Source organism: Pseudochaenichthys georgianus, chromosome 21 (assembly GCF_902827115.2).
Source record: "Pseudochaenichthys georgianus chromosome 21, fPseGeo1.2, whole genome shotgun sequence".
Taxonomy (NCBI): Eukaryota; Metazoa; Chordata; class Actinopteri; order Perciformes; family Channichthyidae; genus Pseudochaenichthys; species Pseudochaenichthys georgianus.
In genome coordinates, this window is record NC_047523.1 from 14,695,498 (window position 1) to 14,718,946 (window position 23,449).

Below are 23,449 nucleotides of genomic sequence, written 5' to 3' on the forward strand. Positions count from 1 at the left end.
CCCTTCTGTTTATTCTCCGCGGTGGGGGCCGAGGGAACCGGGCAGAGTTTTTCGCCAGTCAACGTGTATTAAAGTTTAAATCTTCCGGACAAAATTATAAAAGTGCCGGTCAAAGGTCTTCTATGTTATTTATTGAGCTTTAATACAAATGAATAACGAATCTATATAATATAATAATAAAATACATGGAGCCTCTCTTTTTCCTCCCTCTCTTCGGACAGCGTCAGTGTCTGTCTCATGCAGCAGCTGATCCAGTAATGAGTGACCCGGCCGACAGTAAAAATAAACATATGTATAACTAGTTTAGGTAGTTTGAGAGGTGTCTCCGTCCTGTCAGATTAGACTTCACTCGCGTTTATGTCCATATCGAGAGAAAGATAAATAATCTGAATTCAGGGTGCAGTTTACTTTGACGCGGGGGTGAGGCAGCAGAGGTGGGGAGAGGCGGGGCTATTGCCTCATCATTATCAGAAAATGATCGTATAGGGCGTACACACGGAGCCGTTGGACCCCCCAGAGCGTTGCGTATGCCGTTCTATCCACCTTGGGACCCGTTATCGTTTCCGCAGTCGTTTAGTGCCGTATTCGGTCGTCCTCGTGTGGCCGAACGGTCTATATGACACTAAACAGTAACGCATACGACCGTTTTCGTCCTCGTTTGGCCGGGGCCTGAGAGGCTTTATTATAAATACACAGTAGTAGTAGTTGTTGGCAGTGAGAATCTAAAGTCCCAGGCTATCCCAACGGTGCAATATACAATAATCCTAAGACATTTAAAGAAAAAAAACATAAAATAGTGCAAGAAAGTAGTGCAACTGACCTAATTTCTGCTTGGCTAGACAGTCCTACTGCAAAACAACTTTAAACAAACAAATCTTTCTTTCACTTTTGTCTTTAATTTAAGTTCCCTTCTGGGTAGGTCTGGATCTTACGTGTTAGTGTTCTGAGCCCCCTTTGTCATTACAACTGACCACGTTCTTCACATTCTTGTATGGCATCCACCAATAAACCCACATGTAGAGTCGTTCCTACTTCTTTTACATTTCCCTAATTCTGCCTAAAACGGCACAGATTGATATATTTTGTATTTATGCTTATGGAAACAGAACTTCGTAACGCCTTCTTTAAAGAACTTGAACTTGTTTGCTCTGTGTGTGGAGCAGGTTGATGGTAGATACAAAATGTAGGGCACTATTGCTCCGTAAGTGGCTGTAATGGCAACCAGCTGTGAACTTGCTCTGTGAGTGTGTGTGTGTGTGTGTGTGTGTGTGTGTGTGTGTGTGTGTGTGTGTGTGTGTGTGTGTGTGTGTGTGTGTGTGTGTGTGTGTGTGTGTGTGTGTGTGTGTGTGTGTGTGTGTGTGTGTGTGTGTGTGTGTGTGTGTGTGTGTGTGTGTGTGTGTGTGTGTGTGTGTGTGTGTGTGTGTCTGGGCCTACAAAATACAGCATGCTAAGATTTAAGGGCAGCAACAGGCAAATCCAGAGTCAGAGGCACATACTGGGTAAAACACCATAAAAGGTAAAAATGGAAAACCCCAGCGAAGGATATTTTAAAAAGGGGTTTCACAGGTCTCCGATTTAGCACTACACTGATAAGATGTAAAGAAAAAGCTGTTTTCTTTTCCACTGTCTGCTTTTATCTATGTCTGGAGTGTAGTTTTATCTTCAATCTTATCTTATTGTTAGGATAACTCTCAGCATTACTTCCCCTTTACTGTGGTGAAACCATCCGTATCTAGAATCAATGTTATGTCTCTGTGCAAAGTAAGGATGAATGTATTTGTGAATGTATGTGTGCTACCCAGATGTATGCATGTTATGCTGGGAGATTATGTGTGTGTACATGCAGTATATCCACCGCATGTACACACGCGCATCCGTTTTCATTTGCGTCCCACATCTGATTCTGTGTAACCCTTACCCTCGCCAGTGGCCGGTGGCTCTGTGGGTCTGTAATAGGCAGTAATTGGTCCCAGATTGTTTTTGAGGTCTGTATATCTGCCTCCAACTTCTGGTTAACCGAGCCACTTGCTCACAAACTTTGATTACAGGTCTGCTATATGGAAAAGTGGTTAGAAAACCCCAGTTCTTTATAGAAGCTACCAGTTTCTATCAGCACAGCTCATGTCGGTAGTCTGCTTGCCACATGACTTTTGTTTACATTAAATATGACTTGATGCCCTTTCTTCATTTCCAAAAAAGATACTTCAGTTACGAGCCTCTGCTTGTGTGATTTTGCATTCTTAGCCTAGCACCTTTTATATTCTACTTGTGTGGCCTATGCATCTGTTTAATAGAATCAATTGAAGCGGCCCCATTATTCTTTTTGGGGTTTGTATGCATGTATATGGCCTAGAAAGGCTACAATCCCAAATCTTTGTTGTAAAAATATTCTACTACATTTCCACTTTTTATTTGTGCTGCTCTTTTCCAAATGAGCTGTAGTCTGTCAGAGAGAACATGTATGGTATGAAAAAAGTGATTTAATAGAGGACGTTAAAGAGGGAAGGAAGTGAAGTAAAGGTCTTCTCCTCTCTAGCTGTTACATTTTGGGCTGGAATCTCACAGGAACATGCTAGTTTTCCCTAGGTATTTCTGTTTTCTGTGCTGGAAAATACTGCAGCGCACTCAGTAATACTCACTTTCAAGTCATATCATGTAAAACTGCAGGGTTTTTGTATGTTCTCAGATTGTAGAACAGCCAGTATCCCCACAAATAAGATTGTGTGTCTGCTTACCAACGTAAATATTGAATCAAGATATTTGTTATTTACATTACATTACATTACATTACATTTAGCTGACGCTTTTATCCAAAGCGACTCACAATAAGTACATTCGACCAGGAAGACACAACCTTGAAGAAAACAGAATCATATAAATACATCAGGTTTCATACAGCCAAGCATTTCAAGTGCTACTCAACTGGCTTTAGATAAGCCAGTCCTTTATTAGTATATAAGTGCTCTGTAAAACACATTTACAACATTGAACAGTGCCACTTCTTATGCAGTTTAATCTCTGCATGATTTCATAGTATGATATCATCATCTAAAATAAACTTCTGTTCTGTATGAGTGCTTACCCCTCTGTCTTTATCTCTTTTAGGTGGTACCCGTCCTGTCCAGGTGATCATAACTGAGTCTGGCAACCAACCCAACTCCCACCCTATTCAGTGGAACGCGCCACAGTCTGCCCACATCACCCAGTACATCCTCAAATGGAAAGTGGTGAGTTTTTTTAGATATAGCTTCCCGGTAAAAAAGATGGCCTCTTCTTGCTCATCTCTACACTGATTCTGCATGCTTGGCTTTTGAATACTGTCACATCGCTTGTTCTTCTGACATTCTTTATCATGTTTTCAGAAAAACACTAATAACCCATGGAGAGAGGTGCTGATCCCCGGCCACCTGAACTCCTACACCATCTCAGGGCTGAAATCGGGCATCACCTACGAGGGTCAACTGATCAGTGTGCTGCGGTTTGGACGCCGAGAAATCACCCGCTTTGACTTCACCACCAATTATGGATCATGTGAGTGGAAAGAGTGGAGAAGTTGCCACTTTCGATCTTTCAGGATCCAAATAAGTACATTATTTGTCCTTTAGCAATTGACAGTGTAGATACAAAGGCAACAGGTAACAGTAAAAGAAGACGCAATCAAATGTTAATCAAATAAAATAAAATAAGTACCCATCCATGTTACAAAAAAGAGTAGCAACATATTTAAATATATAAAAAGTGTTGAAATAGCAGCCATTAATAACATTAATATGTTGTTAAAAATAAATGTTTATGTACATAGCATTATTCTAAACAGTGGTTAACAGTCTAAGGTCATTTTGTTACTCTTTTCATTCAGGCCAGTTCTTTTGTAATATCACTGCTTAATGTGCACTTGTAAATAAATATAAATTATGATAACAGTGTTGCCAGTTCTGTTCTCAGAGGCAGCGAGTAGCTACCTCTTTTTTTTTACAATCTCTCTCTCTTTGTTTCTGCAGTGGCGACATCAGAAGGCGAGACCGACCTGCTTCCGGCTGAGATTGACAACTCAGAGTCGGTGACTGAAATTACCTCCAGCAGCTTTGTCATCTCCTGGGTTTCCGCCTCCGACACGGTGTCTGGTTTTAGAGTGGAGTATGAGCTCAGTGAGGAGGGACGGGCGACTGGGGAACCCCTGGTGCTAGGTAAGACCAGATGAACCCTTTACAAACATGAATACATGCAAACAAAAAAACATTTAAACAAGACGGTACTCTTAATTTGTCAGCAACGAAATGTCTTTATTTACCTGCTTTAAAAAATGTGAATGTATGAAAACTAATCTATTTTTTTCTTCCTTCAAGACCTGCCCCACACAGCTACCTCAGTGAACATTAATGAGCTTCTGCCTGGGAGGAAGTACACTGTTAACGTCTATGAGGTTACAGGAACCGGAGATGACAACCTCATTCTCTCTACTACACAAACCACAGGTTAGTAGACACACACACACAAACGCACTTTCTTCCTTTTTATTTATCCAATTCTCCCAAAAAAAGACATACAAATCAAGTGATCCTGTAAAAAAAATATATTATATGTTATAATTTTCCTTCTCGCATTTAAATTGTTTCACAGCACCTGATGCTCCTGTTGATCATGAAGTGGATGCAGTGGGAGAAACATCCATCAAGATCAGCTGGGAAAAACCAGTGGCTCCAATCACTGGTATGCTACGACACATGTCACAGCCAACACGTTTCCCCATTTGTGGCTAGTTCAAACCCATCTGTGACCATTACATACGCACAATGACCCGTATTTCCTCTCTCTCCGCGCAGGCTATCGTGTGGTCTACACGCCTTCACTAGAAGGTGAAAGCACTGAACTGACTCTCCCTGACACGGCAACATCTGTGACGCTGAGTGACCTCCGACCCGGGAAGCTGTACAACATCAGTATCTACTCTGTGGAGGACAGCCTGGAGAGCGAGCCTATCTTTGTACAGGTCAACACCGCTGGAAATCCACTGCCTGGTAAAATACTTTTGTTAGGAAAAGTTGAACTTGGAACTTGTTGTTTTATTCTTCTTCAAAGGCCACTCATGCTTCAACATGTGTAATTCAGCTTCAATCACGCCCCTCCAAGTGTATCTATCAATGCCCACATGTGCAGTGAAGTCTCCTAGTAAGGAAGTATCGAGTCCCCTATAGGAGCCCAGTACACTACTCTTTTCCAGGGTCTCCAAGAAGGCAGAATTATCCAAACGTTGTGTTGTCCACGTAGCTCTTTTAAACAACACAACCCCCAGGTTCATAGGGGCAAACAAACTTCTACACCACGATAAGGCGATGGTCCAGGAGAGTTTGGATTAATATGCTATGGGGCATGTTAAAAGTAGTGTCTCTTGTTAAAAGTAGCACCAGTAGTTGGTGTGGAATGACCAAAATCTGCCGATTCTGATCTTTAAATATCATCATTTGATCCTTGGCACCCCCCTGCTCGGCCATATCTGTATACTTGTTTGAGCTATTATTCTCTATACTCTGCCGAATCAACCTGAAATGCATCCTGTGGTCTTGTCACTAATGTATGTCGAAGTTTCCAATTGTTTAAACTGGAAAATACCAATGGAAAGTGAAGTCATCAAGTTCACAGCTGTTGGACTCTTATTCTAAGTTATGTGAAAAAAATAGTTGTAGTCTGCCAAGTCAAATGTGCTGTTGAGCCAGTTGAGGTAATGCAGAACAAGTGTGCTTGTTTGTACAGTTTGGATAGAATAAAAAGGCCTAATGGAACATTTCTGCTGCCATCTTTGGACAGTTAAGGATATCCCCCTCTGTAGAGTTTATTATTATCTTCAAACATTGACATATGATGGTTACAATTGATATTATTTATAAGCTGTTAAAGCTCAAGCATCTTTAAGCCTTAAGAACAGCTGCACCCTGTTAGATTAGTTTTTTTTAATTGTGTTTTTAAAGATAAAAACCAAGATATCATGGAATGAAATTGACATACCTACCTTGTTTAGCAGATAATATTACGAAAAAGTACCCATGATTCTGTATTTTATTGTGTATTTTAAGATGATAAGAGGTATCCACTTCTCTTTTGCTTGGTAGTAGGCATTCTCTCATCAACATAGATTTTTAATTCTAAGTGGTTTTCCTGTCCACAGAGGTTCCTTCTCCTACAGACCTACAGTTCTTCGAGGTGACGGACAACAAAATAGTTCTGACCTGGACCGGCCCATCCGGCTCCATCTCTGGTTACCGGGTTACCGCTCTCCCTGTGGAGGAGGGACACGATTCGATTTCGATGCTGATAACTCTTCCTGTAACACAAAATGCCTACATGGAAGTTACTAACCTAGTTCCAGGAAAACTGCACCGCTTCAGTGTCTACACCCTTCAAGGCAGAGAGGAGAGTCTACCACTTATTGGGGAGCAAACCACTAGTGAGTATGACAGATGCCCTCAGGTCTTCAAGGGCATGACTTGCACTCAAACATCCGTCACTGATAGTCGATTTTCCTTCTACAGAAAAATTAATTAAAACTAGCGGCCCTGCGGAAGGTTTCAAAGCATGAAACGAATGATGGAGTGCTCTGGGAAATGTTCCGTAGTGCAATATATAATGTGTGTTCAGAAGCCCTGAAGCACAACACAGAAAAAAGAGATTTGGTGATGGAGTGTTTATGACATTTGGTTTTCCCAGGACAATCCTTTTAAGTAACCGTTTATCTGTGAAACTTTAAACAAATTATAGAAAGATGAAGGATCATTTTAGGTCACTTTAATTTCATCCAAAAAGGTGGACTATAGTTTTATTTCAGGATAATGGAGCTTGTTGTTGTAATACTCATTTTTGCCACAAGAGGCTAAATTGCAACACTACCCAATGTTGTAAATGGGACTTGTATGATAAATGTTTTCTTCCTGGTGAACTATGTCCTTTCTTTTCCACTGTACCTTTATAAAAATGGTCACGGCAAAACCAGTTTCTTCCATCACTAATATTTTCCTCTGAGGGCTTCCATACTTATTTTTCTTTCTTTCTTCCTTTTTCTTTTCTTCAAGGAGCTAAACCTGTGAAACCTCTTGTAAAGTCCTTCCTTCTTAACACAAAATCAAGCTGTCTACATCTGACAGTGTTTATTGATGTTTCTTTTTAGAGCCTGACGCTCCGAGATATATCCGTTTCACCGACGTGACTGAGGACAGTGCTGTGATGATGTGGTCCGCCCCTCATGGTAAAATCTCCGGCTACCGTCTCTTCCTGACTGTGGAGGGCTCCAACCCCAAGCAGCTGCGCCTGCCCGCCCGCCTCTCTCAGTACACCCTCCTGAGCCTGAGGCCTGCTACCCAGTACACTGCTACGCTACATTCAGAGCAGGAGAACTCACTGAGTAGAGGAGAGAGCGCTGTGTTTACCACCAGTGAGTGTCTGATGCGTATACACACAAATATAAAGCACTGTTTTCTTGGGATGCGCAACAAAACATTATTTTCCACAAACCATAATATGGACTAGTGCCATATCAAAATCGCAGTTAGCGCAATCATTGGTGTAGGCAGAATATTTGAAACCATCATTCTAATAAAATATTGTAGCACTGCCTAAAATGTATTTTTTCTTCCAGAACTGCCTGGTGCGAAGTACACTGGGAACGACTTTGAGGTTACAGATAAAGGTGAGGACAATCTCTTTCTCTCTACAACACACACCACAGGTCAGCAGATACACAACACACTTTCATGTTTCTTTATTTTCCAATTCTCACAATAAAATACAGTTGCTCAACTTTAATGTGTTGTTTCCAATCCCAAACCTGAAAGCAGCCTAATGAACATGTGGCAAGGATTATAAATCAAGTGATCCTGTAAAGATAAAGTAAAAAAGATGTGGTTGTAATTTTCCTTCTCACATTTAAATTGTTTCACAGCACCTGATGCTCCTGCTGATTATGAAGTGGGTACGGTGGGAGAAACTTCCATCAAGATCAGCTGGGAAAAACCAGTGGCTCCAATCACTGGTATGCTACGACACATGTAGCAGCCAACATGTTTCCCCATTTGTTGCTAGTTCAAACCCATCTGTGTCAATTACGTGACCCGTATTTTCTGTCTCTCCGCGCAGGCTATCGTGTGGTCTACAGGCCTTCACTAGAAGGTGAAAGCTCGGAGGTGACTCTCCCTGACACGGCAACATCTGTGACGCTGAGTGACCTCCTACCTGGGAAGCTGTACAACATCAGTATCTACTCTGTGGAGGACAGCCTGGAGAGCAAGCCTCTCTTTGTACAGGTCAACACCGCTGGAAATCCACTGCCTGGTAAAATACTTTTGTTAGGAAAAGCTTAAGTTGTTGAAAATAACATCCGTAGTTGGTGTGCAATGTCCAAAATCTGCCTATTCTAATGATTCTGTTCTTTAAAGGTCACCTATTATACAAAATCCACATTTTCATGTCTTTTATACATCAACATGTGTCCCCTCTGTGTAAAGAGACTCTGAAAGATTCAGGGAAAAAGATTCGCTCACTTTTTGTCCTGATCCATTTACTTAAAAACCTGTCTGAAAATGAGCTGATCAGATTTTGGCCACTTTATGATGTCATTACGATTTTTTGGCTTGGGTCACCATTAGCCAATCACCAACCAAGGTAACCACCCCCCCCCTTATCACCTGCATCTCCTCCTAGAGCAACATTGTGTTCTTTTTAACCAAATATCTCTCAGAGGGGCGTGGGGAGGGGCTCCTTATTTTCATCTAAAGTAACAGACAGAGAATAAACACTTTTGGAACAGGGCTGAAACAGAGGGGATTATGGGTAATGCTGCAATGATCTCTTTGGTGTTTTTGAGCCGAACACTTCAGAGACATGTTTTGTATATATCTGAGACCTATAATGTATTGATGAAAAACAGTATAATAGGGGACCGTTAAATATCATTATTTGATCATGTGCCCCCCCCCCGCCCCCTGCATCGCCCTATCTTTATACATGTCTGACTTGCTCAAGTGAAGTCATCAAATAATATAACTCATACTGTGTGTTCAGAAGCCCTGAAGTGCAAGTCAAACACATCACATCCTCTGACAGTGTTATTGATGTTTCTTTTTAGAGCCTGACGCTCCGAGATATATCCGTTTCACCGAGGTGACTGAGGACAGTGCTGTGATGATGTGGTCCGCCCCTCATGGGAAAATCACCGGCTACCGTCTGTTCCTCACTGTGGAGGGCTCCAACCCCAAGAAGCTGCGCCTGCCCGCCCGCCTCTCTCAGTACACCCTCCTGAGCCTGAGGCCTGCTACCCAGTACACTGCTACGCTACATTCAGAGCAGGAGAACTCACTGAGTAGAGGAGAGAGCGCTGTGTTTACCACCAGTGAGTGTCTGATGCGTATAAACACAAATATAAAGCACTGTTTTCTAGGGCTGCGCAACAAAATTGGTTTTTCCCAAAATCACCATATAGACTATTGCAAAATCAAAATCACAGTTAGCGCAATCATTGGTGTAGGCAGAATATTTAAAACCATCATTCTAATAAAATATTGTAGCACTGCCTAAAAGTCCTGGTCTAAACTATGAATTTTTTCTTCCAGAGCTGCCTGGTACGAAGTACACTGGGAACGTGTTTGAGGTTACAGATAAAGGTGAGGACAATCTCTTTCTCTCCACAACACACACCACAGGTCAGCAGATACACAACACACTTTCATGTTAATTTATTTTCCAATTCTCACAACAAAATACAGTTGCTCAACTTTAATGTGTTGTTTCCAATCCCAAACCTGAAAGCAGCCTAATGAACACGTGGCAAGGATTATAAATCAAGTGATCCTGTAAAGATAAAGTAAAAAAGATGTGGTTGTAATTTTCCTTCTCACATTTAAATTGTTTCACAGCACCTGATGCTCCTGCTGATTATGAAGTGGGTACGGTGGGAGAAACTTCCATCAAGATCAGCTGGGAAAAACCAGTGGCTCCAATCACTGGTATGCTAGGACACATGTAACAGCCAACATGTTTCTCCATTTGTTGCTAGTTCAAACCCATCTGTGACCATTCCATATTCAAAATGATATGTAATATTTCTCTCTCCGCGCAGGCTATCGTGTGGTCTACACGCCTTCACTAGAAGGTGAAAGATCGGAGGTGACTCTCCCTGACACGGCAACATCTGTGACGCTGAGTGACCTCCTACCTGGGAAGCTGTACAACATCAGTATCTACTCTGTGGAGGACAGCCTGGAGAGCAAGCCTCTCTTTGTACAGGTCAACACCGCTGGAAATCCACTGCCTGGTAAAATACTTTTGTTAGGAAAAGCTTAAGTTGTTGAAAATAACATCCGTGGTTGGTGTGCAATGACCAAAATCTGCCTATTCTAATGATTCTGTTCTTTAAAGATCACCTATTATACAAAATCCACATTTTCATGTATTTTATACATAAACATGTGTCCCCTCTGTGTAAAGAGACTCTGAATGTTTTAGGAATAAATATTCGCTCACTTTTTTGTCCTGATTCATTTATATAAAAAACCTGTCTGGAAATGAGCTGATCAGATATTGGCCACTTTATGATGTCATAACGATTGTTTGGCTTGTGTAACCATTAGCCAATCACCAACCAAGGTAACCACCCCCCATCTTATCACCTGAATCTCCTCCTAGAGCACCATTGTGTGTTTTTTAACCAAATGTCTCTCAGAGGGGTGTGGGGAGTCGCTCCTTATTTTCATCTAAAGTAACAGACAGAGAATCAGCACTTTTGGAACAGGGCTGAAACAGAGGGGATTATGGGATGCTACAATGCATGATCTGTTTGGTATTTGGAGCCAAACACTTCAGATACATGTTTTGTATATATCTGAGACCTGTCAGGGTTGGGGAAAAATAGGACCCAAATGCAGAATGAGGAGGGAAGCAGGTTTCAAAATGGAACAAAAGGCGAGCTTTATTCACAAAAAGCTGAAAAAACAAGAATCCACAAGGCACGAGGTAGCATCCAAACAAAAAGGGACTGTGACCAACATGAAGGGAGACATGAACGACAAATAATGAACCAACACTGAACACAGGAAGAGAAAAGACTAAATACAGGGAGGGGTAATCACGAGACGAGAAACAGCCGGGCAGGGGAGGAGAAAAACAAGGGCAACAGGTGAACACAATTAGACAATCAGACACACCAGGTAAAGTAACGACAGGGAGGACAGAACAGCAAAATAACCCCAAAACTAGACACAAAAACTCAAACCCTGACAAGACCTATAATATATTGATGAAAAACAGTATAATAGAGGACCTTTAAATGTCATAATTTGATCATGTTCCCCCCCGCCCCCTGCATTGCCCTATCTTTATACATGTCTGACTTGCTCAAGTGAAGTGATCGAATAATATAACTCATATTGTGTGTTCAGAAGCCCTGAAGTGCAAGTCAAACACATCACATCCTCTGACAGTGTTTATTGATGTTTCTTTTTAGAGCCTGACGCTCCGAGATATATCCGTTTCACCGAGGTGACTGAGGACAGTGCTGTGATGATGTGGTCCCCCCCCTCATGGGAAAATCACCGGCTACCGTCTCTTCCTGACTGTGGAGGGCTCCAACCCCAAGAAGCTGCGCCTGCCAGCCCGCCTCTCTCAGTACACCCTCCTGAGCCTGAGGCCTGCTACCCAGTACACTGCTACGCTACATTCAGAGCAGGAGAACACACTGAGTAGAGGAGAGAGCGCTGTGTTTACCACCAGTGAGTGTCTGATGTGTATAAATACAAATATAAAGATAGATAGATAGTCAACTTATTGTCATTACACAGTACAGGTGCGGTTTCTCTGCATTTGACCCATCCTAGTGTTAGGAGCAGTGGGCTGCCATTATGTACGGCACCCGGGGAGCAGTGTAGGGAACGGTGCCTTGCTCAGGGACACCTCACACTGTTTTCTAGGGATGCGCAACAAAAAATTATTTCCCCCAAATCATAATATGGACTAGTGTAATATCAAAATCGCATTTAGCGCAATCATTGGTGTAGGCAGAATATTTCAAATATGTTACTGAGGAACTACACACTGCCAAAGCAGCATCCCTCTCCTCTGTCATCATCCTTTTGGACCTGTCTGCTGCATTCGACACGGTGAACCATCAGATCCTCCTTCGCACTCTCCAAGAACTTGGAGTTTCAGGCTCTGCACTTTCCCTCCTCACCTCATACCTCAAAGACCGTACCTGCAGGGTAACTTGGAGAGGGTCAGAGTCCGACCCTTGTCAATTAACTACAGGGGTCCCTCAGGGCTCTGTTCTTGGTCCCCTCCTCTTCTCCTTGTACACAAACTCGCTCGGATCTGTCATTAGCCCGCATGGTTTTTCATACCACTGCTACGCTGACGACACCCAATTAATTCTGTCCTTTCCCCGCTCAGAGACCCAGGTCGTCGCACGCATCTCTGCTTGTCTAGCTGACATCTCTCAGTGGATGTCCGCTCATCACCTCAAGCTCAACCTTGACAAGACTGAACTGCTTTTCCTTCCGGGAAAAGATTGTCCCACTCTTGACCTGACTATCAACATCGGCACCTCTGTTGTTTCCCCGACCCAGACTGCAAGGAATCTGGGTGTGATCCTAGATAACAACCTGTCCTTCACTGCAAACATAGCTGCTACAACCCGCTGCTGCAGATACACGCTCTACAACATCAGGAAGATACGTCCCCAGCTGACCCAGAAAGCGACGCAGCTTCTGGTCCAGGCTCTCGTCACCTCATGCCTAGACTACTGCAACTCCCTCCTGGCTGGTCTACCTGCATGTGCCATCCAACCTCTGCAGCTCATCCAGAATGCAGCGGCTCGTCTGGTCTTCAACCTTCCTACATTTTCCCACACCACTCCGCTCCTCCGCTCCCTTCACTGGCTTCCGGTAACTGCTAGAATTCACTTCAAGACACTCGTACTTGCGTACCATGCTGCGAATGGATCTGGCCCTTCCTACATCCAGGACATGGTTAAACTGTACACCCCAGCGCGTGCACTACGCTCTGCATCAGCCAAACGACTCGCTGTACCCTCGCTGCGAGGGGGACCTAAGTTCTAGAGATGTCCCGATCCGATCACGTGATCGGGGATCGGAGCCGATCACGTGATTTTCAAAAAATCGGGGATCGGGAGAAAAAAATCGGGGATCGGGATTTTTTTTTTTTTTTTTTTTATATAATTTTTTTATTTTTTATTTAATGTTACAAAACAAAAATGACCATGTTCACGTCTTAAAGTCATCCTGAGGACTTAGTTTTGGTTTAAAATTACACAACATCATGTATGTGTTGCTTTCTTTGGGCTTGTTTTCATAGACCTGGTTGCTTATTTCTCTGAAATCTGGCAACAGAGTGGGCGCAGTGTCTAATAGTAGCAGCAAGTTAACGAGAGGCTACGTTCAGCTGGTGACTCGGGAGTCGGGACAGAGAAAATGTCAGGAGTTTGGAAGTATTATAAAATTGAAAGCGAAGGCAGTGCAACAGCCAGATGCAATGTTTGCAAGGCGGAGGTTCCGCGTGGTGGAAAGAACAGAGCTACGTTCAACACGACCAAACTAACACGCCACCTGAGAAACAAACACCAACAACAACACGGCGAGTACACAGCGGCCACTCAGGTAACGGCACTGAAACAACGGACACTTTCAGAGACTTTCAAAAGGAAAGAGAAACTGCCCCAGAACAGTGAAAAGGCCAACACAATAACAGCCAAGATAGCTGAATTCATCGCGTTGGATGACCAGCCGTTATCCGTTACCTTGTTTTTTCTCTTAATGCATTGCATAAAGATCGGATCGGGAAAAATCGGTATCGGCAGATTGTCAAAATCAAATGATCGGAATCGGATCGGGAGCAAAAAAAGGTGATCGGGACATCCCTACTAAGTTCCCATCAGAAAAAAACACGTGGGTTTGCTATCCTGGCTCCAAAATGATGGAATGAGCTCCCCATTGACATCAGGACAGCAGAAAGCTTACACACCTTCCGGCGCAGACTGAAAACTCATCTCTTTCGACACCACCTCGAGCGATAGAATTACTAACAAATAACTGCTAACAGAGCACTTATATACTAATAAAGGACTGGCTTATCTAAAGCCAGTTGAGTAGCACTTGAAATGCTTGGCTCTATGAAACCTGATGTACTTATATGATTCTGTTTTCTTCAAGGTTGTGTCTTCCTGGTCGAATGTACTTATTGTAAGTCGCTTTGGATAAAAGCGTCAGCTAAATGCAATGTAATGTAATGTAATGTAATACAATATTGTAGCACTGCCTAAACATGTATTTTTTCTTCCAGAACTGCCTGGTACGAAGTACACTGGGAACGACTTTGAGGTTACAGATAAAGGTGAGGACAATCTCTTTCTCTCCACAACACACACCACAGGTCAGCAGATACACAACACACTTTCATGTTTCTTTATTTTCCAATTCTCACAATAAAATACAGTTGCTCAACTTTAATGTGCTGTTTCCAATCCCAAACCTGAAAGCAGCCTAATGAACATGTGGCAAGGATTATAAATCAAGTGATCCTGTAAAGATAAAGTAAAAAAGATGTGGTTGTAATTTTCCTTCTCACATTTAAATTGTTTCACAGCACCTGATGCTCCTGCTGATTATGAAGTGGGTACGGTGGGAGAAACTTCCATCAAGATCAGCTGGGAAAAACCAGTGGCTCCAATCACTGGTATGCTACGACACATGTAACAGCCAACATGTTTCTCCATTTGTTGCTAGTTCAAACCCATCTGTGACCATTCCATATTCAAAATGATATGTAATATTTCTCTCTCCGCGCAGGCTATCGTGTGGTCTACACGCCTTCACTAGAAGGTGAAAGATCGGAGGTGACTCTCCCTGACACGGCAACATCTGTGACGCTGAGTGACCTCCTACCTGGGAAGCTGTACAACATCAGTATCTACTCTGTGGAGGACAGCCTGGAGAGCAAGCCTCTCTTTGTACAGGTCAACACCGCTGGAAATCCACTGCCTGGTAAAATACTTTTGTTAGGAAAAGCTTAAGTTGTTGAAAATAACATCCGTGGTTGGTGTGCAATGACCAAAATCTGCCTATTCTAATGATTCTGTTCTTTAAAGATCACCTATTATACAAAATCCACATTTTCATGTCTTTTATACATCAACATGTGTCCCCTCTGTGTAAAGAGACTCTGAAAGGTTCAGGGAAAAAGATTCGCTCACTTTTTGTCCTGACCCATTTACATAAAAACCTGTCTGAAAATGAGCTGATCAGATTTTGGCCACTTTATGATGTCATAACGATTTTTTGGCTTGTGTTACCATTAGCCAATCACCAACCAAGGTACCCCCCCCCCCCCATCTTATCACCTGAATCTCCTCCTAGAGCACCATTGTGTGTTTTTTAACCAAATATCTCTCAGAGGGGCGTGGGGAGGGGCTCCTTATTTTCATCTAAAGTAACAGACAGAGAATCAGCACTTTTGGAACAGGGCTGAAACAGAGGGGATTATGGGATGCTGCAATGATCTCTTTGGTGTTTTTGAGCCGAACACTTCAGATACATGTTTTGTATATATCTGAGACCTATAATGTATTGATGATAAAAGTATAATAGGGGACCTTTAAATATCATAATTTGATCATGTGCCCCCCCATGCATCGCCCTGTCTTTATACATGTCTGACTTGCTCAAGTGAAGTCATCAAATAATATAACTCATACTGTGTGTTCAGAAGCCCTGAAGTTTAAGTCAAACACATCACATCCTCTGACAGTGTTATTGATGTTTCTTTTTAGAGCCTGACGCTCCGAGATATATCCGTTTCACCGAGGTGACTGAGGACAGTGCTGTGATGATGTGGTCCGCCTCTCATGGGAAAATCACCGGCTACCGTCTCTTCCTCACCGTGGAGGGCTCCAACCCCAAGAAGCTGCGCCTGCCCGCCCACCTCTCTCAGTACACCCTCCTGAGCCTGAGGCCTGCTACCCAGTACACTGCTACGCTACATTCAGAGCAGGAGAACTCACTGAGTAGAGGAGAGAGCGCTGTGTTTACCACCAGTGAGTGTCTGATGCGTATAAATACAAATATAAAGCACTGTTTTCTTGGGATGCGCAACAAAAATTATTTTCCACAAACCATAATATGGACTAGTGCAATATCAAAATCGCAGTTAGCGCAATCATTGGTGTAGGCAGAATATTTGAAACCATCATTCTAATAAAATATTGTAGCACTGCCTAAAAGTCCTGGTCTAAACTATGTATTTTTTCTTCCAGAACTGCCTGGTACGAAGTACACTGGGAACGTGTTTGAGGTTACAGATAAAGGTGAGGACAACCTATTTCTCTCTACAACACAAACCACAGGTCAGCAGATACACAACACACTTTCATGTTTCTTTATTTTCCAATTCTCACAACAAAATACAGTTGCTCAACTTTAATGTGTTGTTTCCAATCCCAAACCTGAAAGCAGCCTAATGAACATGTGGCAAGGATTATAAATCAAGTGATCCTGTGAAAAATATGTGGTTGTAATTTTCATTCTCACATTTAAATTGTTTCACAGCACCTGATGCTCCTGTTGATTTGGAAGTGGATGAGGTGGAAGAAACTTCCATCATGATCAGCTGGGAAAAACCACTGGCCCCAATCACTGGTATGCTACGACACATGTAGCAGCCAACATGTTTCCCCATTTGTTGCTAGTTCAAACCCATCTGTGTCAATTACGTGACCCGTATTTTCTGTCTCTCCACGCAGGCTATCGTGTGGTCTACAGGCCTTCACTAGAAGGTGAAAGCTCGGAGGTGACTCTCCCTGACACGGCAACATCTGTGACGCTGAGTGACCTCCTACCTGGGAAGCTGTACAACATCAGTATCTACTCTGTGGAGGACAGCCTGGAGAGCAAGCCTCTCTTTGTACAGGTCAACACCGCTGGAAATCCACTGCCTGGTAAAATACTTTTGTTAGGAAAAGCTTAAGTTGTTGAAAATAACATCCGTGGTTGGTGTGCAATGTCCAGAATCTGCCTATTCTAATGATTCTGTTCTTTAAAGATCACGTATTAAGCTAAATCCACATTTTTATGTGTTTTATACATAAACATGTGTCCCCTCTGTGTAAAGAGACTCTGAAAGATTCAGGGAAAAAGATTTGCTTACTTTTTGTCCTGATCCATTTATATAAAGACCTGTCTGGAAATGAGCTGATCAGATTTTGGCCACTTTATGATGTCATTACGATTTTTTGGCTTGGGTCACCATTAGCCAATCACCAACCAAGGTAACCCCCCCCCCCCACTTTATCACCTGCATCTCCTCCTAGAGCAACATTGTGTGTTTTTTAACCAAATCTCTCTCAGAGGGGCGTGGGGAGGGGCTCCTTATTTTCATCTAAAGTAACAGACAGAGAATCAGCACTTTTGAAACAGGGCTGAAAGAGAGGGGATTATGGGATGCTACAAGTGAAGTGAAGTGATCGAATAATATAACTCATACTGTGTGTTCAGAAGCCCTGAAGTTTAAGTCAAACACATCACATCCTCTGACAGTATTATTGATGTTTCTTTTTAGAGCCTGACGCTCCGAGATATATCCGTTTCACCGAGGTGACTGAGGACAGTGCTGTGATGATGTGGTCCGCCCCTCATGGGAAAATCACCGGCTACCGTCTGTTCCTCACTGTGGAGGGCTCCAACCCCAAGAAGCTGCGCCTGCCCGCCCACCTCTCTCAGTACACCCTCCTGAGCCTGAGGCCTGCTACCCAGTACACTGCTACACTACATTCAGAGCAGGAGAACACGCTGAGTAGAGGAGAGAGCGCTGTGTTTACCACCAGTGAGTGTCTGATGCGTATAAACACAAATATAAAGCACTGTTTTCTAGGGATGCGCAACAAAACATTATTTCCCCCAATTCATAATATGGACTAGTGCAATATCAAAATCGTATTTAGCGCAATCATTGGTGTAGGCAGAATATTTGAAACCATCATTCTAATAAAATATTGTAGCACTGCCTAAAATGTATTTTTTCTTCCAGAGCTGCCTGGTGCGAAGTACACTGGGAACGACTTTGAGGTTACAGATAAAGGTGAGGACAATCTCTTTCTCTCCACAACACACACCACAGGTCAGCAGATACACAACACACTTTCATGTTTCTTTATTTTCCAATTCTCACAATAAAATACAGTTGCTCAACTTTAATGTGTTGTTTCTAATCCCAAACCTGAAAGCAGCCTAATGAACATGTGGCAAGGATTATAAATCAAGTGATCCTGTAAAGATAAAGTAAAAAAGATGTGGTTGTAATTTTCCTTCTCACATTTCAATTGTTTCACAGCACCTGATGCTCCTGCTGATTATGAAGTGGGTACGGTGGGAGAAACTTCCATCAAGATCAGCTGGGAAAAACCAGTGGCTCCAATCACTGGTATGCTAGGACACATGTAGCAGCCAACATGTTTCCCCATTTGTTGCTAGTTCAAACCCATCTGTGACCATTCCATATTCAAAATGATATGTAATATTTCTCTCTCCGCGCAGGCTATCGTGTGGTCTACACACCTTCACTAGAAGGTGAAAGATCGGAGGTGACTCTCCCTGACACGGCAACATCTGTGACGCTGAGTGACCTCCTACCTGGGAAGCTGTACAACATCAGTATCTACTCTGTGGAGGACAGCCTGGAGAGCGAGCCTCTCTTTGTACAGGTCAACACCGCTGGAAATCCACTGCCTGGTAAAATACTTTTGTTAGGAAAAGCTTAAGTCCTTGAAAATAACATCCGTGGTTGGTGTGCAATGACCAAAATCTGACTATTCTAATGATTCTGTTCTTTAAAGATCATAATTTGATCATATGCCCCCCCTGCATCGCCCTATCTTTAGACATATTTGACTTGCTCTTCTTGTCTATCTTGTTTATTTTGCTCTGCAAAATAACCCTGAAATTCATCCTGTGGCCTTGTCACTTAGTTATCTATGTCGAAGTTTCCAATTCTTAAAACTGGAACATACCATTGGAAAGGAAATTCATCAAATAATATAACTCATACTGTGTGTTCAGAAGCCCTGAAGTTTAAGTCAAACACATCACATCCTCTGACAGTGTTATTGATGTTTCTTTTTAGAGCCTGACGCTCCGAGATATATCCGTTTCACCGAGGTGACTGAGGACAGTGCTGTGATGATGTGGTCCCCCCCTCATGGGAAAATCACCGGCTACCGTCTCTTCCTCACCGTGGAGGGCTCCAACCCCAAGAAGCTGCGCCTGCCCGCCCGCCTCTCTCAGTACACCCTCCTGAGCCTGAGGCCTGCTACCCAGTACACTGCTACGCTACATTCAGAGCAGGAGAACACGCTGAGTAGAGGAGAGAGCGCTGTGTTTACCACCAGTGAGTGTCTGCTGCGTATACACACAAATATAAAGCACTGTTTTCTTGGGCTGCGCAACAAAAAAATATTTTCCACAAACCATAATATAGACTAGTGCAATATCAAAATCGCAGTTAGCGCAATCATTGGTGTAGGCAGAATATTTGAAACCATCATTCTAATAAAATATTGTAGCACTGCCTAAAATGTATTTTTTCTTCCAGAGCTGCCTGGTGCGAAGTACACTGGGAACGACTTTGAGGTTACAGATAAAGGTGAGGACAATCTCTTTCTCTCCACAACACACACCACAGGTCAGCAGATACACAACACACTTTCATGTTTCTTTATTTTACAATTCTCACAATAAAATACAGTTGCTCAACTTTAATGTGTTGTTTCCAATCCCAAACCTGAAAGCAGCCTAATGAACATGTGGCAAGGATTATAAATCAAGTGATCCTGTGAAAAAGATGTGGTTGTAATTTTCCTTCTCACATTTAAATTGTTTCACAGCACCTGATGCTCCTGTTGATTTGGAAGTGGATGAGGTGGAAGAAACTTCCATCATGATCAGCTGGGAAAAACCACTGGCCCCAATCACTGGTATGCTACGACACATGTAGCAGCCAACATGTTTCCCCATTTGTCGCTAGTTCAAACCCATCTGTGTCAATTACGTGACCCGTATTTTCTGTCTCTCCGCGCAGGCTATCGTGTGGTCTACAGGCCTTCACTAGAAGGTGAAAGCTCGGAGGTGACTCTCCCTGACACGGCAACATCTGTGACGCTGAGTGACCTCCTACCTGGGAAGCTGTACAACATCAGTATCTACTCTGTGGAGGACAGCCTGGAGAGCAAGCCTCTCTTTGTACAGGTCAACACCGCTGGAAATCCACTGCCTGGTAAAATACTTTTGTTAGGAAAAGCTTAAGTTGTTGAAAATAACATTTGTAGTTGGTGTGCAATGACCAACATCTGCCTATTCTAATGATTCTGTTCTTTAAATATCATAATTTGATCATGTGCCCCCCCCCCCGTAATATATACTGTGTGTTCAGAAGCCCTAAAGTTTAAGTCAAACACATCACATCCTCTGACAGTGTTATTGATGTTTCTTTTTAGAGCCTGACGCTCCGAGATATATCCGTTTCACCGAGGTGACTGAGGACAGTGCTGTGATGATGTGGTCCGCCCCTCATGGGAAAATCACCGGCTACCGTCTCTTCCTGACTGTGGAGGGCTCCAACCCCAAGAAGCTGCGCCTGCCCGCCCGCCTCTCTCAGTACACCCTCCTGAGCCTGAGGCCTGCTACCCAGTACACTGCTACGCTACATTCAGAGCAGGAGAACTCACTGAGTAGAGGAGAGAGCGCTGTGTTTACCACCAGTGAGTGTCTGCTGCGTATACACACAAATATAAAGCACTGTTTTCTTGGGATGCGCAACAACAAATTATTTTCCACAAACCATAATATGGACTAGTGTAATATCAAAATCGCAGTTAGCGCAATCATTGGTGTAGGCAGAATATTTGAAACCATCATTCTAATAAAATATTGTAGCACTGCCTAAAATGTATTTTTTCTTCCAGAGCTGCCTGGTGCGAAGTACACTGGGAACGACTTTGAGGTTACAGATAAAGGTGAGGACAATCTCTTTCTCTCCACAACACACACCACAGGTCAGCAGATACACAACACACTTTCATGTTTCTTTATTTTCCAATTCTCACAATAAAATACAGTTGCTCAACTTTAATGTGTTGTTTCCAATCCCAAACCCGAAAGCAGCCTAATGAACATGTGGCAAGGATTATAAATCAAGTGATCCTGTGAAAAATATGTGGTTGTAATTTTCCTTCTCACATTTAAATTGTTTGACAGCACCTGATGCTCCTGTTGATTTGGAAGTGGATGAGGTGGAAGAAACTTCCATCATGATCAGCTGGGAAAAACCACTGGCCCCAATCACTGGTATGCTACGACACATGTAGCAGCCAACATGTTTCCCCATTTGTTGCTAGTTCAAACCCATCTGTGTCAATTACGTGACCCGTATTTTCTGTCTCTCCGCGCAGGCTATCGTGTGGTCTACAGGCCTTCACTAGAAGGTGAAAGCTCGGAGGTGACTCTCCCTGACACGGCAACATCTGTGACGCTGAGTGACCTCCTACCTGGGAAGCTGTACAACATCAGTATCTACTCTGTGGAGGACAGCCTGGAGAGCAAGCCTCTCTTTGTACAGGTCAACACCGCTGGAAATCCACTGCCTGGTAAAATACTTTTGTTAGGAAAAGCTCAAGTTGTTGAAAATAGCATTTTTAGTTGGTGTGCAATGACCAACATCTGCCTATTCTAATGATTCTGTTCTTTAAATATCATAATTTGATCATGTGCCCCCCCCCCCGTAACATATACTGTGTGTTCAGAAGCCCTGAAGTGCAAGTCAAACACATCACATCCTCTGACAGTGTTATTGATGTTTCTTTTTAGAGCTTGACGCTCCGAGATATATCCGTTTCACCGAGGTGACTGAGGACAGTGCTGTGATGATGTGGTCCGCCCCTCATGGTAAAATCACCGGCTACCGTCTCTTCCTCACCGTGGAGGGCTCCAACCCCAAGCAGCTGCGCCTGCCCGCCCGCCTCTCTCAGTACACCCTCCTGAGCCTGAGGCCTGCTACCCAGTACACTGCTACGCTACATTCAGAGCAGGAGAACACGCTGAGTAGAGGAGAGAGCGCTGTGTTTACCACCAGTGAGTGTCTGATGCGTATACACACAAATATAAAGCACTGTTTTCTAGGGCTGTGCAACAAAAAAATGTTTCCGAGAGTTTATCAAAAGAGGATTAAACTGATTATTGTTATTATTTTTTGGAAAAGAGGGTATTGTTTTTCATCTTCAATAATTCATGTTTCATGTAGTAGTATACAAAAGATAAGTATTATAAGATGAGTAGAAGAAACTTGCAATATGGATACAGATGACTGGAAAAATATGCAAACGTAATCTTTATCCTATCCATGCGAAAAACTCACACAAAACACCTTTCTCTGCCTGTGTTTGTAGATTCTTCAATGGGCAGCGCTCCTAAATTCAGCACTGATGTGACTGACACCTCCATTGTAATCTCCTGGACTCCAGTTCCCCGTGTTGGATACAAGGTACACTTATTGCTAATGGATATCCCACCACCCACATATTCATAAATCTGCTGTCCCATGTTGGCCCTTTAAAATGAACTGGTTTGTGATTGCGTTCATTCCCGTTTTCATTTTGTGAACGGTGGCCAACAAGCTACCACAGCCCAAAACACTTTACTTTAAGAGAAACGTGCTGCACAAAAACATTCCAAATACAAAAACATTCATTTGCCAAAACAAATGCAAATGAAGAAATTAATGCTGTCAAAAATTATCGCGTTAACGGCGGTAATTAATTTATTGAATTAATATATAAAATATTTAACGCATTTAACGCATGTGCAGAATGGCCCGCCCCATACATCCCACCAGTGGCAGCGCCAGGGTATGGCTGGTGTAGGCTACACCATAGACTGTATATATAAAGGGCTACAGCCATACCAAGAAATGGCTTAGCCCCACCATGAAACATGATGTTAAAGTAAGCAAAATAAAGTCTGCCAACTCGCGCGGAGTAAATTGCACAGACAGCAGTAAGATTGATTTCAGTAGCCACTTGTCTGGAAATACCGAAGACCAGAAACGGTTTTGAAAACTTTTGTCACGTAGTGATCGTCTTCTCAATAGAGCATCTTTGATAATGTCTTCTGGCCAATCAGAATCAAGACAACGACGTGGTGTTGTTGCAGGAAGTCCTGACGGAGAATACTTTTGCTGTAGTACAGCATGGTAGTACAGGGGTACACATAACTGGTACGCAGGTTATGTGCGTAATCCGAAATGCGTACCGTCACTTGTGTCACAAAGCGCATTTGCGTACAGACGTACTTGTGAAGCTTTTCCAGAAGGCGGTTAGATCACCGGACGACAGAGTTGGTCTCCGTGTGCACAGACAGGG

General features: G+C 43.0%; 1 protein-coding gene across 3 annotated transcripts in view; it reads left to right on the forward strand.

The window, feature by feature from the left end:
- LOC117466813 (fibronectin-like) overlaps positions 1-23,449 on the forward strand; it is a 53,809-nt gene that overhangs the window by 11,922 nt on the left and 18,438 nt on the right. The window contains exons 13-33 of one of the 3 annotated variants that reach the window (XM_071207053.1): positions 3,106-3,227; positions 3,363-3,531; positions 4,002-4,187; positions 4,347-4,475; positions 4,621-4,710; positions 4,824-5,018; positions 6,164-6,442; positions 17,602-17,865; positions 18,070-18,120; positions 18,373-18,462; positions 18,576-18,770; positions 19,162-19,425; positions 19,630-19,680; positions 19,922-20,011; positions 20,116-20,310; positions 20,531-20,794; positions 20,999-21,049; positions 21,291-21,380; positions 21,485-21,679; positions 21,900-22,163; positions 22,478-22,572. In XM_071207053.1, the coding sequence (XP_071063154.1) occupies positions 3,106-3,227; positions 3,363-3,531; positions 4,002-4,187; positions 4,347-4,475; positions 4,621-4,710; positions 4,824-5,018; positions 6,164-6,442; positions 17,602-17,865; positions 18,070-18,120; positions 18,373-18,462; positions 18,576-18,770; positions 19,162-19,425; positions 19,630-19,680; positions 19,922-20,011; positions 20,116-20,310; positions 20,531-20,794; positions 20,999-21,049; positions 21,291-21,380; positions 21,485-21,679; positions 21,900-22,163; positions 22,478-22,572 (3,329 nt within the window). Of the gene's footprint in view, positions 1-3,105; positions 3,228-3,362; positions 3,532-4,001; positions 4,188-4,346; positions 4,476-4,620; positions 4,711-4,823; positions 5,019-6,163; positions 6,443-7,159; positions 7,424-7,627; positions 7,679-7,930; positions 8,021-8,124; positions 8,320-9,112; positions 9,377-9,596; positions 9,648-9,899; positions 9,990-10,102; positions 10,298-11,485; positions 11,751-14,331; positions 14,383-14,634; positions 14,725-14,837; positions 15,027-17,601; positions 17,866-18,069; positions 18,121-18,372; positions 18,463-18,575; positions 18,771-19,161; positions 19,426-19,629; positions 19,681-19,921; positions 20,012-20,115; positions 20,311-20,530; positions 20,795-20,998; positions 21,050-21,290; positions 21,381-21,484; positions 21,680-21,899; positions 22,164-22,477; positions 22,573-23,449 lie in introns of those variants that run through there. The other 2 variants (XR_004554307.1, XM_071207052.1) reach the window with 2 other exon arrangements.